Genomic DNA, 16,821 nt, shown 5'->3' with positions numbered 1-16,821 from the left:
TTTATGTCACTCTACTAGTTAAAAAATATATTAAAAATTTATTCCTGCTTTCATTATGAATAAGTAGTGTGGTGAAGGTGATTTTTAAAATACTACTTATAGTTGAAATACTCTAGCAAATAATTATATATTTATATATAAGATAATTATATATATAAACATATATAATATATATATAATTATATATATTATATATATAAAATTGAACAGCATAGTAAATATATTGAAGGGCACAAGAAAGAGCATAGTAAATTTTATACAGTTATATATTGCACATATGATTTGCTACAATATGTATGTACATATAGTTTATAAATTTTTGAAATAAATTTTACTTGATTTTGAACAAAGAATCAAATACACTCCTTTGAGCAAACTTGTGATTATAAAAACAGAAAATCAATGTGCTTGAAATCTATTCTTCTAAAAAGAGCTGGTTGAACATTATTTCTAAATGCTTCATGCTTTCCTGATTATCCATCATCTGTATGGTAGAAGAGACAGAATCTATAACCCAGGGTACATGCTGTGGATCCCAAAGACTCACTTCAAGAGAAGCCCTTAGTTAAAGTATTTTTCTTTACATTAAACATAACTAAAGGTTTTACATTAAACACAATATAATACATTCTACTCCACAGAATATCCAGCTTGTTTTAATATATAAGTAATCAGGGAGTTCCTGTTGTGGCTCAGTGGTAACGAACCCAACTAGTATCCGTTAGGTTTGATCCCTGGCCTCGCTCAGTGCGTTAAGGATCTGGCATTGCTGTGAGCTGCCATGAGCTATGGTGTAGTTTGCAACGATGCTTGGATCCTGCATTGCTGTGGCTGTGGTGTAGGCCAGCAGCTGCAGCTCTGATTTGACCTCTAGCCTGGGAACTGCCATATGCTGTGGGTGCAGCCCCCCCCCCCATATATAAGTAATTCTGTTTTCTCCCTCCAAATCTTTGATTAATTGACATCATTAGAAAAATCTGTCTTAGATAAATGGGTAAAGAAGACGTTACACACACACAAACACACACTCTAGAATACTACTCAGCCACAAAAAAATGAAATAATGCCATTTGCAGCAACATGGATGGACCCAGATATTATCATACTAAGTGAAATTAGTCATATGGAGAAAGAAAGAACCATATGATATCACTTATACCTGGAATCCAAAATATGACACAAGTGAACTTATTTACAAAACAGAAACAGATTCAAAGATCTAGAGAACAGACTTGTGGTTGCCAAAGAGGATTGGAGGGGAGGATTGGCAGTTTAGGGTCAGCATATAAAAGCTATTTTATATAAAATGGATAAACAACAAGATTCTACTGTATTCAATACCCAGTGATAAACCATATGGAAAAGGATTTGAAAAAGAATACACACATATGTCATTTTGCTATATATCCGAAACTAATACAATATTATACATCAACTATACTTCAATAAAATACATATTTAAAAAATCTGTCAATTATCCTCGCATTTAGAAGGCCCCCTGGAAAACCTCACCAGTCTGAGATTAATGGATTCATTTCATACTAAAGACATTTAAATCAACTATACTTAAAATTTGACAAATATCAAATAGTTTCTCCGGGACAATGGACCTGGGGAAGATAGAGTTTAGGGAAAATTTTAAAAACTAGAAAACTCTTCTAAGGGTTGTAGCTATAAAAATTGTGGTATTACTGAAAGAAAGGGCCAGCGTTTCAGATACACGGAAATGCTACACTTGTTTAAAGTAGGTCACCCAAGAGGCTTTCTTACAGGAAATTAAAATTAAGGTATTATTTCTTGGGTGAGGATAAACCTGGAAATACAGATTTGATGATACTATGCAGAAGCTGAGGCAATAAAAGATAAGATTTCTCAGAATGAGAATTTCTGAATTTTGGCAACTCTTCACAGGAGGGAAAAATATGATCATTGCTAAAGGGAAAGAAACCACTCATAGAAGAAGGGAGAGGGAGAAAAACCAGGTCGTGCACTGAATGAAGAAGAGTAATAACTGAGGTTTGTCTCTATGTGCCACTTGCTTTAGAAAGATCAAGGGGAGTGAGAACAGGTTATCAATAAAAGGTGCAATTATGATGTCGAAAGAGAAACAGGAAATCTTATACCTGGAATGTTTAGAGGGGGATGTCTGCTCCACCCCACCCACAATACTGGTGAACTGAGCCCCAGAAAACCAGTTAAGAGTGCATTCCTGAGTCAGCATGGGAAGGAATCAGTTTGTTACCTGATGCATCATTTTTGCTCCTGTACTTTGCAACCTGACTTCTAAAAGTAGGGTATTGCATGGGAATTCTTAACAATGTAAGTTTTGGGAAGAGAGATATTATTTGAAATTCAGCCAATGACTTACCAGAATAAAATCAAAACTCATAAAGCAAAGGAGATGAGTGTTTCAATCATTTGAATCAATTTCCCACAAAGCTGTGCCTCAAATATAATTCTTATATTTAATTACTGCTGTGTTTTATTCTAAGAAAACATACTTCTACTCAACCAAGGGATGACAGAGAGGGAAGGAATGGTAGGGGGAAAACGAGAAAAGTCAGACTGGGGAAAGCTGGGAGAAGAAGACAAGCCATCCCTGAACCTGCAAGAAACAGAATGTCAACACGACATCAAAGAAAATATCCATTTCATCCAAGTGATGAAGTATTTTGAAATCGGGTGATGAAAGCCTAGCCACACTCCACACTGGAAAGTATCATTTATTACATCAACACTACAAACAAAAAAGCACCACTGTCAAAAACAAAACAAGCTAACCGAAAAGTGCCTTCCACTGTGAAGGAAGAAACCTGACCCCAAGGAAGACAAATGATTCTTTGAGATGCACAGATCATCTCAAATGGCAGAGAGGAGGCTCCACCACAGAGACACTGGCTAATGCAGGTCCCTTCTAACACTATGATTTTCAGAAAGACAAATCTCTACTTGATACATACCTGCATGCACTAGTTCAATTTATGAACAGTTCAAAATTTCCTACCTCTAATTTACTTGTCAATTTGTTTAAAATACATATGTTGCAGGATGACAGGTTAACTATAAAAAGGATTTCATGAATGTTTTTTAGTATAAGTGATTTTTTCTTCTTTTTAGGGCTGTACCTGCAGCATATAGAATTTCCCAGGCTAGAAGTTGACTTGGAGATGCAGCTGCCAGCCTACACCACAGCCACGGCAAATCAGGATCTGAGCCACACCCGAGCTGCATCTGCAAACTACATGGCAGCTCACAGCAACACCAGATCCTTAACCTACTGAGCAAGGCCAGGGACCGAATCTACATCCTAGTGAATACTAGCTGGGGTCATTGCCACTGAGCCACAAGGGGAACTCCAATATGAGTAAATTTTGTAACAAGGCTTTTGCTGTTTGACTCTGGCAGGAGAAAAAGGTTCTGACAATTGAAATCAGTTCCATATTTCACTTACCTTCAGTTTTCCATAGTACTGAACTTAGGGAATGAGTTATATAATATGTATGATCAAATGTTTTATAAGTTTAGGCAGTTGTTTGTATTTTATAACACACAAATAACCATTTTCCCTTCTGTGTTTGCTTTTTTCTATTTAGCTTGAGGTCACAAAGCTTTTAAGATTTATAAGCAGTAGAAATTATTGGAAACTCCAATTTGTTTTAAAACATTATTCTTTGCATGAATCCACTGTCCCATTTTCCTAAAGTAAAAATAACTTCTGGGTTTTTACTTGAATTGAAAATACAACAATTACAGTTTAAATATTATATTCATACAGTACCTTGCAGGCTATATTTCAAGTTGCACAACTGACCTGCTTTTCTATAACAATACGGAGAAAGCCTAAGTTAGAAGTAATTGTATTATGGAACATTTTGAAAAGGAGAATCCTGTTGCTTTTCTTACATTTCAGTGAATTTGGTTCTTTCACACTTCTTTGCATTTCCTTGCATATTTGCAAACATGGCTTTAATTTTTTTTTAACTTAAAGGAAAACATCTGACCAGTTTTGACATTGACAAATGTTACCTTGTTAGACAGCTGTACAGAAAAAAAATAAATAAATAAACCCACACGTGACAGGTTTCCAGAAACAGAGAAATAAAGTTTCTTTGCAAAGAAGAATCAATACACTGTTTAAGCCCATCACAAGCCATAGCATGAAGATCAACTCCAACAAGAACTTGAGATGCGTTAAGTTGAATTCACTTCACTCACCTGTTTGGCTCAGCTGGGATGTGCTTCGGCTCCTTCGAGACACTATGGCAACCACTTTGGCACTCAGGCTGGACCTCCTCTTCTTTCCACCTGCTCCAACTGTACCCACAGCTGTGTCCGACTGACTGCCGTCATTATGCTCCAGCGTGTACATCTCTCCACTGACACTTGTGCTCTTGGTGATGGCCCTTCCTGAAGTCCCCATCCGTCTGCCTTGCATTTTAGGGGTAAATGAACTATATTTACAAAGTAAAAACATATATGCATCCATAAATTATAGGTCAGCATAGTTGAAACTCTAAATCTAATTCATTTTGAAATAATCCAGGCAAATATTTAGGGGGAAAAGGCAGTTGCGTAGTAGTCCCACGGGTATGAATACTTGAGATCACACCACTATCCCCAAATATTGACTAGATGTGTCTTAAAACAATAGTGTTTTAACACAGAGTAATCCATAAACTTTTAAAAGACAGTAAAGAGAAATAGAGCCAATGCTATTGATGGGGGTAAGGTTACTGGCCAATGTTGTAAATAGTTATTAGTCTGTTAGTTTTAGAGAAAAGCCAAAATATTCAAATCAATAAGAAAAGTTTATAAGCATTCCCGAGGAAAAAAAATACTGTTAAAATTTGATATTCTGCAAAACTACCATGAGATATCACCTCACACCAGTCAGAATGGCCATCATTAATAAATCCACAAATAACAAGTGCTGGAGGGGCTGTGGAGAAAAGGGAACCCTCCTACACTGTTGGTGGGAATGTAAACTGGTACAGCCACTATGGAGAACAGTTTGGAGATACCTTAGAAATCTATACATAGAACTTCCATATGACCCCACAATCCCACTCTTGGGCATCTATCCGGACAAAACTCTACTTAAAAGAGACACGTGCACCCGCATGTTCATTGCAGCACTATTCACAGTAGCCAAGACATGGAAACAACCCAAATGTCCATCGACAGAGGATTGGATTCGGAAGAGGTGGTATATATATACACAATGGAATACTACTCAGCCATAAAAAAAAGAATGACATAATGCCATCTGCAGCAACATGGATGGAACTAGAGAACCTCATACTGAGTGCAATGAGCCAGAAAGACAAAGACAAATACCATATGATATCACTTATAACTGGAATCTAATATCCAGCACAAATGAACATCTCCTCAGAAAAGAAAATCATGGACTTGGAGAAGAGACTTGTGGCTGCCTGATGGGAGGGGGAGGGAGTGGGAGGGATCGGGAGCTTGGGCTTATCAGACACAACTTAGAACAGATTTACAAGGAGATCCTGCTGTATAGCATTGAGAACTTTGTCTAGATACTCATGTTGCAACAGAAGAAAGGCTGGGGGAAAAATGTAATTGTAATGTATACATGTAAGGATAACCTGACCCCCTTGCTGTACAGTGGGAAAAAAAATAATAATAAATAATTTAAAAAAATTTTTATATTCTGAATTTGCTACAAGACAAAGTTTAAAAAATGAAAACACTGTTTGGTCTCTCTTTGGAATTCCAACCAACAGGTATCTCTTTTGCTATTTGAGGCTTAAAAAGTCTAGAGCTTAGTTAGTTTTTGTTGCTAGTGAGGCAAAACCCCCTGTATTTCCCTACCTTCTCCTTCCTTGCAACCTCCACACATGTTTTCTCTCATTTTCATCTTTCAGCTCCTCCAACTCACAGGCTCTGGGTCCAGACTTCCAGACTCCCCCCATCCCCCTGCTTTTTTTGGTTCTTTACTGCAAAACTTACTTGTCTATGTTCTGCGATTACACTGGTTAATCTGAATAGATTACTGTACTTCTTTCCCAAGTGTTGAGAATTTCAGGCACCTTAGAAGGTCAATAGGAAAAAAATCCCCTCTACTTGCCAAAGTAAATGTGTGTCTATGAGTTGGGGAGAGTAAGGCAAGTGAGTGGGGAAGGGGCCAGGAATGGTAGGATTGTCCAATCTTTATAACTGTGCTGCATATGCAACTATATCATCCATTTAGATAATCCCGTTTGGGTCCAATAAAGACCTGCCCTGCTACTGATGGGGCTCTGAAATGACCCTCTTGATTTTATGTTTCCTCAAAATATTTGCAAGAATTGGCTTCCATGACTTTTACCATCTTTTTGTTTTTTGTTTTTTAGGTCCTCACCTGTGGCATATGCAAGTTCCCAGGCTAGGGGTCAAATTGGAGCTGCAGTCACTAGGCTACACCACAGCCACAGCAACATGGGATCCAAGCTGCGTCTGCAACCTACACCACAGCTCATGGCAATGCCAGATCCCCCACCCACTGAACGAAGCCAGGAATCGAACCTGCATCTTCATGGATGCTAGTCAGATTCTTTTCCCGCTGAGCCACAAGAGAAACTCCCTTTTACCACCATCTTGATTTTCTATTTCTTGTTTTGAAATATAAAATACATTATCCAATATAGCTTCTTTACTCAGTGATGACACTTCATAGGCAAGTCGGAATAAACCCTATTAAGATTAGAAATGATAAAACACTAAGTCTTGGGATCACGTTACACGTTTGTGGTCACATCTCTCTAAATGAGTATTTCGGTAGAAAGGGAAATTTGCATGGCGTGGAGGGCAAGATCATGGAGGGCTCAGAAGTCATGGAAAAGAAACAGGTCTGTTTGGACCTTAGGATCCTTTTAGGGACCGTGAACCAAACTGAGACCTCTATTTGAAAGGAATAATTTGGAATTTTTAATCCCTAGCTGCATTTCTTGAACTGGTCCACATCAACATTCATCTCATAATAATATGGTACTCATGCTCCTTCAAGTTATTCTAATCATCTTTTAATTAACTCAAAAGTTTTTAAAGCCATTTGCAAATCTGGTAACTTTGCTATGCATTTTATGCAGTCTCTTTTTCCAAACATTAATGATGACAGTTTTACACATACAACCAATTCAACACTGATTCCTATGGGATTTATATTCTCAATTCTAGAAGACTTTCTTCCCAGACAAACATTATGGTCAGTTTCTTTTGTGTCCTCAGCCATCTGTCTAAATGCATTTTCAAACTGTTGCCACCTTCCTTAAGACTTCTCCTAGTACCTGCTTTTCCCACTATTTCACTTGCAGAATTCTGCAGAAAGATACACACAAATGTCAGGATTTTGTCAATTTAACCATCATAATATTCATCTTCAATCAAATACCTGCGACTGAAAAATTCATAGTTTTTCCTCTCTCATCCACCTCTTTAGCACACTCCCCACAGTGGTTACTGAAAACCTTTCTTCTGATGACTTTATTTTTACCTTTATAATAAAGTATGGATAAACTAACCTGTACTTTTCTCCTCCATTATTTTCATGAAAATGGAATCACCTCACAACTCTCAACTTCTATTTGAAAAATCATTCTAAAAAAAATACTATCCTGAAATTTTAGACAGTGTTGTTTAGTTTATAGACAAATTTAAAAGAACAGGGAAATGTTTTGTATAATAGTTCTATTATGAACATGTATTCAAGATGAGCAAGGGCGATTCACAAATTTTTTTCATGAATATTTAACGACAGCAATGAAACATTCTACAATGCCAACAAAGAAAATTTCTTTTGTCTTTTTTTTTTTTGGTTTTTTATTTAAGGCCACTGCCACGGCACATGGAGGTTCCCAGGGAGGGGTGGAATTGGAGCTGTAGCCGCTGGCCAATGCCAGAGCCACAGCAACGCGGCATCTGAGCCACGTCTGCAACCTACACCACAGCTCACGGCAATGCTGAATCCTTAACCCACTGAGCAAGGCCAGGGATCGAACCTGCAACCTCATGGTTCCTAGTCAGATTCATTAACCACTGAGTCACAATGGGAACTCCCCCCAACAAAGAAAATTTCTGAAAAAAATTTATAGGAAATGACTACCATTTGGGGAAGTGAATTAAGAAGTCATGTTCAAAGTAATTTTGTGAACAAGTAAGATATGATTCCCCCCCAATAAAATAGTTTGCTTAGAAGCTCAAAAGCATTCTTATATGGTCTGAGGACAACATATCACTTCCTGAAGAATCCGGAATGTTTAAGAAAAAGCATTTGGGCGTTCTCAATTCTGTTACCTAACTGAGAGGAGAGGTTTGGCGGGGTGTCTAAACAGCCAGATTGATCAAATTGATGTGAAGGTCATAATCTTAGCACAAATATGCTTTCTACTCCCCTATTTCTTAGCTATTTATTTATTATTTATTTTTAGGGCTATACCCGTGGCATATGGAAGTTCCCAGGCTCGGGGCTGACATGGAGCTGTAGCTGCCAGCCTACACCACAGCCACAGCAACACTGGATCCAAGCCCTGTCTTCAACCTACACCACAGCTCATGACATCAGATCCTTAACTCAATGAACAAGGCAAGGGATGGAACCCGACTCCTCATGGATACCAGTCTGGTTCGTTACCACTGAGCCACAACAGGAACTCCTTTTAGCCCTTTATTTGTTCTGGTTCCGTTGCCTGGAAGACAACTCCCATCAGCCAGGAGGGCCTGAATCCTTCAGGATGCACTGTAGGGCTTTCTGCCTTATAAAGCTTTTTGGAATCTCTGTAGACTCCTGACTGCTGCTGTAGCAGGGAGGGATGAACCTTACTCCATATTATACTTGTTTCTTTTACTTTAATTACAATTGTGTTCTATTGCTTTTGCTTCTAGTTAAGAATGTTGCCTATGGTCTGTAATATACAGGATAGCCCATTCTAAAGGCTCTGACTTTTAAGGGTGTAACACCATTTGATTTACATAGGGATAAAAAAAGTTGCAGAACAAAGAATGACATTTGTGTTTTTGGAAGTTTACAGGAACACAGGACAGATGCAAGAACAAAGGATTCCAGCATCAAGAAGTTTGCAACAACTAACCATGCCCCTCCCTCACCCGATCTTTAAAATGCTTTGCTGAAATCCTTCAAGGACTTTGGGATTTTTGAGCAAGAGCCACCTATTCTCCTCACGTGGCCCTGCAATAAACTGTGATTTGCTCCAAACCCCAATGTTTTGGTTTGCTTGGCCTCAGTGTGCCTCCGGCACTTAAGGTACACAAACTTGTGTTTGGTAACACTGTCTCCCAGCCCTTTGTTTTATATTTTGTAACAGTTATGCTAAGATTCTGATGTCAGAACACACCTTATATGCATCACTAAATCTGCTGCAGCATGCCTCCCATTGCTGAGTGAACTGATGAAGTTAAAAAAGTGATCTCGGAGTTCCCGTCGTGGCGCAGTGGTTAACGAATCCGACTAGGAACCATAAGGTTGCGGGTTCAGTCCCTGCCCTTGCTCAGTGGGTTAACGATCCGGCGTTGCCGTGAGCGCTGTGGTGTAGGTTGCAGACGCGGCTCGGATCCTGCATTGCTGTGGCTCTGGCATAGGCTGGCGGCTACAGCTCCGATTCGACCCCTAGCCTGGGAACCTCCATATGCAGCGGGAGCGGCCCAAAGAAATAGCAAAAAGAAAAAAAAAAAGTGATCTCTCACTATACAGATAGATGGACATAACCCACCTCTAAAGATCAAACAAAACAAAAAACCTACTTTTCTTCTTTGATACCCTCTCCCAGCTATGGACATTTTTGCTGAAAAATCTCAGGTGTTTGTATGTCCTCTCTCCCTAGTCTCTCTTCTGGACTGAACAGAATCAGGCTTTGTCTCAACCCCTTCACCCAAATTTCCTTCTCCTTTCATCAAAGTCACCAACAACTCCAGAGAACAAAATCCTGTCATTTCTCAGATCTTATCCTTTTGGCCTCTCGCTGCCGTCACCTATTTGACACAAAGCATTTGATTCTTTTGATCTCGAAACACTTTATTCTCATATATTTTTCCCCTCTAGTGACTCCCTGGGAGGCCGGGTCTTCTCTTTCATCAGTGAACACTGGAGTCCAACACACCCTCCCTCTGTACCCAACATGAGAACAACTCCCTAGGTGTCTCATCTGGTCCAAGCTTTACACCTCTGTGCCACGGATTCTCACTGTTTTCCACCACCTTGTCTCAGCCCTTAACGCTGGATTTATGTGCCTAGATGTTAACTGACATGCCTGCTGCAGTTTGTCTGATAAGGCTCTCAAAAATATGTTCAACACAACTGTTCCCTCTCTGATTTTCCATATCACATTAAAGATACCCTGGAGTTCCCTTCATGGCTCAGCAGTTAATGAACCGGACCAGGATCCATGAGGATGTGGGTTTGATCCCTGGCCTCGCTAAGTGGGTTAAGAATCTGGCATTGCTGTGAGCTGTGGTGTAGGTCATAGACATGGCTCGGATCCCATGTTGCTGTGGCTGTGGTGTAGGCTGGCAGCTGCAGCTCCCATTCAACCCCTAGCCTGGGAACTTCCATATGCTGTGAGTGTGGCCCTAAAAAGAAAAAAAAATACCCAATTACTCAGAATAATAACTGCCTCTTTTCTGTTAATAAAAATACCTAAACCTGGAACTTAAGAGTAAAAATAATAATAATAAAGTTGCCTTACCTGTTAATGCTCTGCTTGAGGATTATCTAACAAGTTCCCTAAGGGCCTAAGGGCATGTGACTCTCTAAGGGAACGTAATACTTCTTGACTCTACTATATATTCTAATAATAATTATGGTAAACATTTTACAACACTGTAAAAGTTAGATGTGAACTTGAAGAGAACTGATAAGGAGTCAATGACTACTATTCAGTAGTGAAGATAACCCCAAAGGTTAATGTTTTATTACCCTAGAGAACGTCATCCAGTTTTGAATCAAACTGAATAATCTTTAGCTTCCTTTTTTTCATCAATGAATACACACACACACACACACACACACACACACACACACACACACACACGCCTAAAGGTATGACATCTTAATATTACCAGTTTGTCATCCTCTTGGTTTTCTCACTAATGAGTTAAAACTTTGACATCTGCTATCTATTTTTGTCTTATAATTGTTTTAATTTTGAGAATTATATTTTCAGAGTGTTGGAGGTCCCATCAAGATGCCCAGATGGACTCCTGCTGGAGCTCTGAGCAAGACATTTCATAAACACTCTAAGCCCTAAGATTTCTTTTCCTAGCTCCTGGATTTAATATCAAGTGGCCAGAGAACACTACTTTCAGTGCCTCTTTTTCTGTTTCAGACTCTGGTTTTGTTTTGTTTGCTGCTGCTTCTGGCTCTGGGTGATTTTGGCTCTTATTCTGCTTTGTTTGTGACACATAACAGCATTCCTTGCTACTGGCAGCAATGATAGGGAATCTGTCTATAGATAAAATCTGTTGAATGGCAGACATCAGGGATATATTGAGAACTGGGTGGCAGATGACAGAAAATCTGGTTTGTTTGTCTTTTTGCAAGTCTGTTTGTTTGGACGCTACTGAAAGTTCACATCATTCCAGAAAAATACCTTGTGCATGCTTAAGAATGGCTCTTTAAATTGTGGGGTTGGGTTTCTATGCTAATTTCTATCCATGTCAAAGAGGTGAAGCTGAAATTGATAGTTCTCTTTGTATGTTTCAAAAAGAGTCTTTTTGGTTGGTGATAAAAAAAAATCTCTTACTTTCTGAACACCCTGGGATAGTGGTCTGGGCAGGCAGATATTAATTTAATAGTGCTCCTGTTCTGATTGATCTATATAGACAAATAAGTACTTACACAATTCTCATACAGTTAAACTAAAATTTCCAGAGAAGAAAGAAACTGAACTTCTAGTACTTTAAATACACTTGTCTTTCAACAAAAATCTATTGCCAAGAAATTGCTAACTCAAAGGAATTTTGACATAAAAAAAAATCTAAATCCACAATCAAAGTGAATCCTTTGAGATACCAAACTAGTTTGATATCTGGCTTAAAAACAGCCCCATGAAAACCACAATGAGTGGCACCTTGCATGTATAAGATAGCTTTAGTAAAAAGTGACAATAACAAGTGCTGAGGAGAATCTGGAGAAACTGGAACCTTCACACTCTGCTGGTGGGAAAGTATAAAATGATGTAGTCACTTTGGAAGCAGCTGGCAATTTCGTTAAACACATAGTTAAATTAAATTTAGAGTTACCATACTACGCAGTCTTCCATTCCTGGGTACATACTCAAAAAAACCTGAAAACACGTATCCTTATAAACACTTAAATATGAATGTTCAGATCAGCATTATTCCTAACAGTAAAAAAAGGAAACAAATACATCAGCTGAGGCATGGACACAAAATGTAGTTTGTCTATACAATGGAATATTATCAACCACAAGGAGAAATGAGGCACTGACTCATGTTACAAACATGGATCAAGTTGAAAAACGTTATTCTACACTTACACAAAAGAAGCTGGATACAAAAGGCTACATATTGTATGATTCCATTTAAATAAAATGTCCACTAGTCAAGCCAGAGACAAATGTAGATAAGTGGTCACCAGAGGGGAGCACAGGGGGAGTGAGCTGTGATGCTAAGGCATAAGAGTTTCTTTTGGGGAGTGATAAAAATGTTCTCAATCTAGACAATGGTAATGGCTGCACAACTAATTGTGAATATGCTAAAAAACACTGAATTGTACAAGTGAACAGAGTGAATTTTTTGGTATGTGAATTAGATCTCAAATAAGAAAAACTGCTTTACATCTTCTTCCAGATTTTATTAGTGTGCTATATAAGACATATGCAAAATTTTATTATTTAAGATTTAGATTGGTTTTCTCCTGAACAGACTAATTAATCTGGAATCCCTATACGTCCTATATTGATTTTACTCATTAGATAAGCTAACACTTCTTCCATTAACATTTAAGATTGTAAAAATGCAAAGTTATGTAATACCTAAATTAGACTATCATTCTGAAAAAACTCTGCTATCAATGGCTGTTCAGTTGGTTGGAGTGTCAGCTTAAACATAACCCAAGTGATTCACTAGTTGTACAGTGGCTTTACCTTTGGATGATGTAAAGGTTTCTTCATTTTTGTAACATCATGGGATACTATGGGTGTGGGACATTGTATTTTTATTTATTTATTATTTTTAATTGAAGTGTAGTTGATTTACAATGTTTAGGTATACATCAAAGTAATTCAGTTATATATTCTTTTTCATTATAGGTTATTATAGATATTGAAAATAGTTCCTCATGCTATACAGTAGATCCTTATTGGTTATCTATTTTATATATAGTAGTGTGTATCTGTTAATCCCAATTTCCTAATTTATCCCTCTCCCCCTTTCCTCTTTGGTACCCATAAGTTTGTTTCCTATGACTATGGATCTACTTCTGTTTTGAAAGGAAGTTCATTTTTATCAATTTTTTAGATTCCACAGATAAGTGATATCATATGACATTTGTCTTACTTCACTTAGTATGATAATCTGTAGGTCCATCCATGTAGCTGCAAATGAATTACTTCATTCTTTCCATGGCTGAGTAATATTCCATTGTATGTATGTACCACATCTTCTTTATCCATTTATCTATCGATGGGCATTCAGGTTGCGCCCATGTCTTGGCTACTGTAAATAGCTGGTGTACATATATGTTGGCCATCTGTATGTTTTCTTTGGAGAAATGTCTATTTAGGTCTTCTACCCATTTTTTGATTGTGTTACTTGTAGGACATTTATTATGTGTTCTGTGTAACTTGCTAGGCTGCTAAATTGCTTGCATATGAAAGACAGCCTGTTATGCTCAATTATATACCTCCAAGTTTTCTCTATGAAATCAAAGCTTTGGTTAAAAATGTAATTAATATGGATATGATTAAAGTAGAAACAAAAGTGATGAAAATATATGACATATTCAAGGTAATGGATGTGTTTTTATTTGTCAAAAGTAAAGAAGGAAATTATTTCTTAGAATAAAATACCTGGGCTATGAATGAGGATAGTAAAAGACAGAACTTGGATGAATATATTAAATTGTATAAGGTTTGAAGAAAAGTGAATTAGTTAACCTGATTTATTGTAGTTGTAAACAGTAAGTCTGAAGAGCAAAAAAATAAAACTCTGACTAACTGGCTCTACGTGATGGAAATATTCATAGTATAATAAAGAAGGTCTATGAGTCTTTACTGACAAAATATTACATTAATGCCAGATTAGAATTTGCTTTTCTTTTAGAATAACTAATTGATATTAAACAATCAGTTGAGAACAGATTTCATTTAATCAGGAATGGCAAGCTCACTATTAATGGACAAGAGTTGTACTGCATAGGTAGACCCAATACTATAAAGCCTGCATAGGTAAATGGTCTAGTATTTGCTTCATGGCTTATAGGATCCTGGAAATATAGGTAATAAAAAGGTCATATCCTTACCTTTAGCATAACTTGGGGGCTCTCATACTGACAGCTACTGCAAATAAAGCCTGGAGGTGATGTTGCTTTGGCCCCCGTTATAAAATACACATATGAATTGGTGTGATTAAACTCACCATAAAATGGCAAAGGTGGAAAGATAATCTGTATACATTTAATCAAATCAAAGATGCTATAAATATTAAACATCATTATGTTATTTAAATTTTAAGAAAGAAAAATGCTGCTAATTAAACTATGATACACCCTCAATTGTAAACTACATAAGGATTTCATTTATGTTTAAGTACAGAACAGCATGCATTGCAGAATCAATGAAATCATAGTAATAGATAATTTAGGAACTCATTTAAAACAAGAATTTTTGAAAAGATTGATAAAATAAAATTGAAACATCATGAACTCACTTTCCCTAAAACAGACAAAAAAGATGTTTTACTATATATAGACACAAAAGGTATCAATCACATAAGCAATCAAATCTGTACTTTTAATTGTCACAGTTTGGTTCATTATTCTAATGTAAGGTGGCTGGAACAAAATTTTGGAATGAAATTAAAATATATGGGCCTGAAATATCTTCTCATTTTCAGAAAGTAAGGATGCTTTCAGAAAAGGCATATGAAGTACTATGAAAAGATGACGCTCACTCTTAAATTAATGACAAATTTAGCTTAAAAACCATTATAATCAATTTCTCTATCTTCAACACACCAAAAGGACCTAGAGGTCTACCATGACTCCACAGTAAGCCTAAAGGGTCAAGTAATTTAGCATATGTTAAAAGATGACTGTAATAAACACAAATTCACAATACTGTTCACAAACATACTAAAAGTCAACACAAATTATAGGAGTCCTACACTTTTATTTTTCTTTTTGGACATGCCTGCAGCAGGTTCTCTGGTCAGGATTCAAACACGAGCCACGGCAGGGGAAAACGCTGGATCCTTAACCCTCGGAGCCACAAGGGAATTTCGAGTCCTACACTTGAGTTTGGATCAGTGCATGAGTTACTTTCACAAATGGTGAATAGAAAAGTACCTTGCTGATCACAAGGCCACCCTCAGACATCTGACTTATAACTTTCAGGAGTTAATATTCAGGGCCTGGTGACTGGTAACCAAGATGGCATCTATAACTCCTAAATGCATCCAGTGGACCTATTTTCAGAACAGGCATCAGTTAGAGCGAGGGATGTACTCAAGTTAGATCACTATTTATATTCAATCCCTTCAAATAGGCCAGACCTTCACAAGTACCTGCCTTGTGTCATTTTTACTGAATTTCACTCACACACCAATGTAGGTAGATTTATCTATGAGGCTATGAAGTTATCTTTATACTGAGGATTTACACATATATTGTTAATTTAGTCCTACTTATTTAGTTTATTTCTATGTAGTTTACCTAGTTTGTTTACATATTAGATTCATTCTTAGATACTTCATGTTTCTGATTATATTGATGGTACTTTATAAATTTTACTTCCTAAAGTTTGTTGCTGGTACACATAAGTACAATTGATTTTTTTTAATATATTGACATTGTATCTAGCGAATTTACTAAATTCATTTATTAATTCTAATTGTTGTGTTGCAGATTCTTTTGGGTTTGTTATATGCACAATCATCTAGACTGTCTGTAATGACAGTTTAAATCCTTCATTTGTAATCTTTATTGATTTTATTTATTTTTTCTTGCTATATTGCTATAGCTCTAGGTCCAACATAGGCTGGGACCATCCAAAAATATTCAGTAGAAGTTGTGACAATGGCCTCAGTGAACTCTGCAGGAAAGTGGTCAGTACTTCACTATTAAATACAATGCTTGTGTAGGGTTATTATAGATAACTTTTACCATTTTAGGAAAATTATTTTCCTAGTTTGCTAATATATTTTATTCTATATGTGTGATGAATTTCATAATTTTTTCTGTATCTATTGAGATGATGAGACAGACAATTCCTGTTTTTATTCTATAATGAATTACAAAATATTAAAGCAATCTTCACTTATAGAATAAAACTTTTTTTTTTTTTGTCTTTTCTAGGGTCACACCCATGGCATATGGATGTTCCCAGGCTAGGGGTCTAATCAGAGTTGTAGGCCCCAGCCTATGCCACAGCCACAGCAATTCCGGATCCAAGCCGTGTCTGTGACCTATACCACAGCTCACGGCAACGCCAGATCCTTAACCCGCTGAGCAAGGCCAGAGATCGAACCCACAACCTGATGGTTCCTAGTCAGATTCGCTAACCACTGAGCCACGATGGGAACTCCGGAACAAAACTTTTGTCTTCATAATGTATTCTTATT

General features: G+C 37.2%; 1 protein-coding gene across 1 annotated transcript in view; it reads right to left on the bottom strand.

Annotated features, from left to right (window-relative positions):
- The window catches only part of RIMS1 (regulating synaptic membrane exocytosis 1), a 461,151-nt gene that overhangs the window by 62,359 nt on the left and 381,971 nt on the right, over positions 1-16,821 (bottom strand). The window contains 1 exon segment of the mRNA XM_047760358.1: positions 4,216-4,451. Within this exon segment, the coding sequence (XP_047616314.1) occupies positions 4,216-4,451 (236 nt within the window).

Source organism: Phacochoerus africanus, chromosome 2, assembly GCF_016906955.1.
Source record: "Phacochoerus africanus isolate WHEZ1 chromosome 2, ROS_Pafr_v1, whole genome shotgun sequence".
Lineage (NCBI taxonomy): Eukaryota > Metazoa > Chordata > Mammalia > Artiodactyla > Suidae > Phacochoerus > Phacochoerus africanus.
This window is presented reverse-complemented; position numbering and strand designations above follow the sequence as displayed.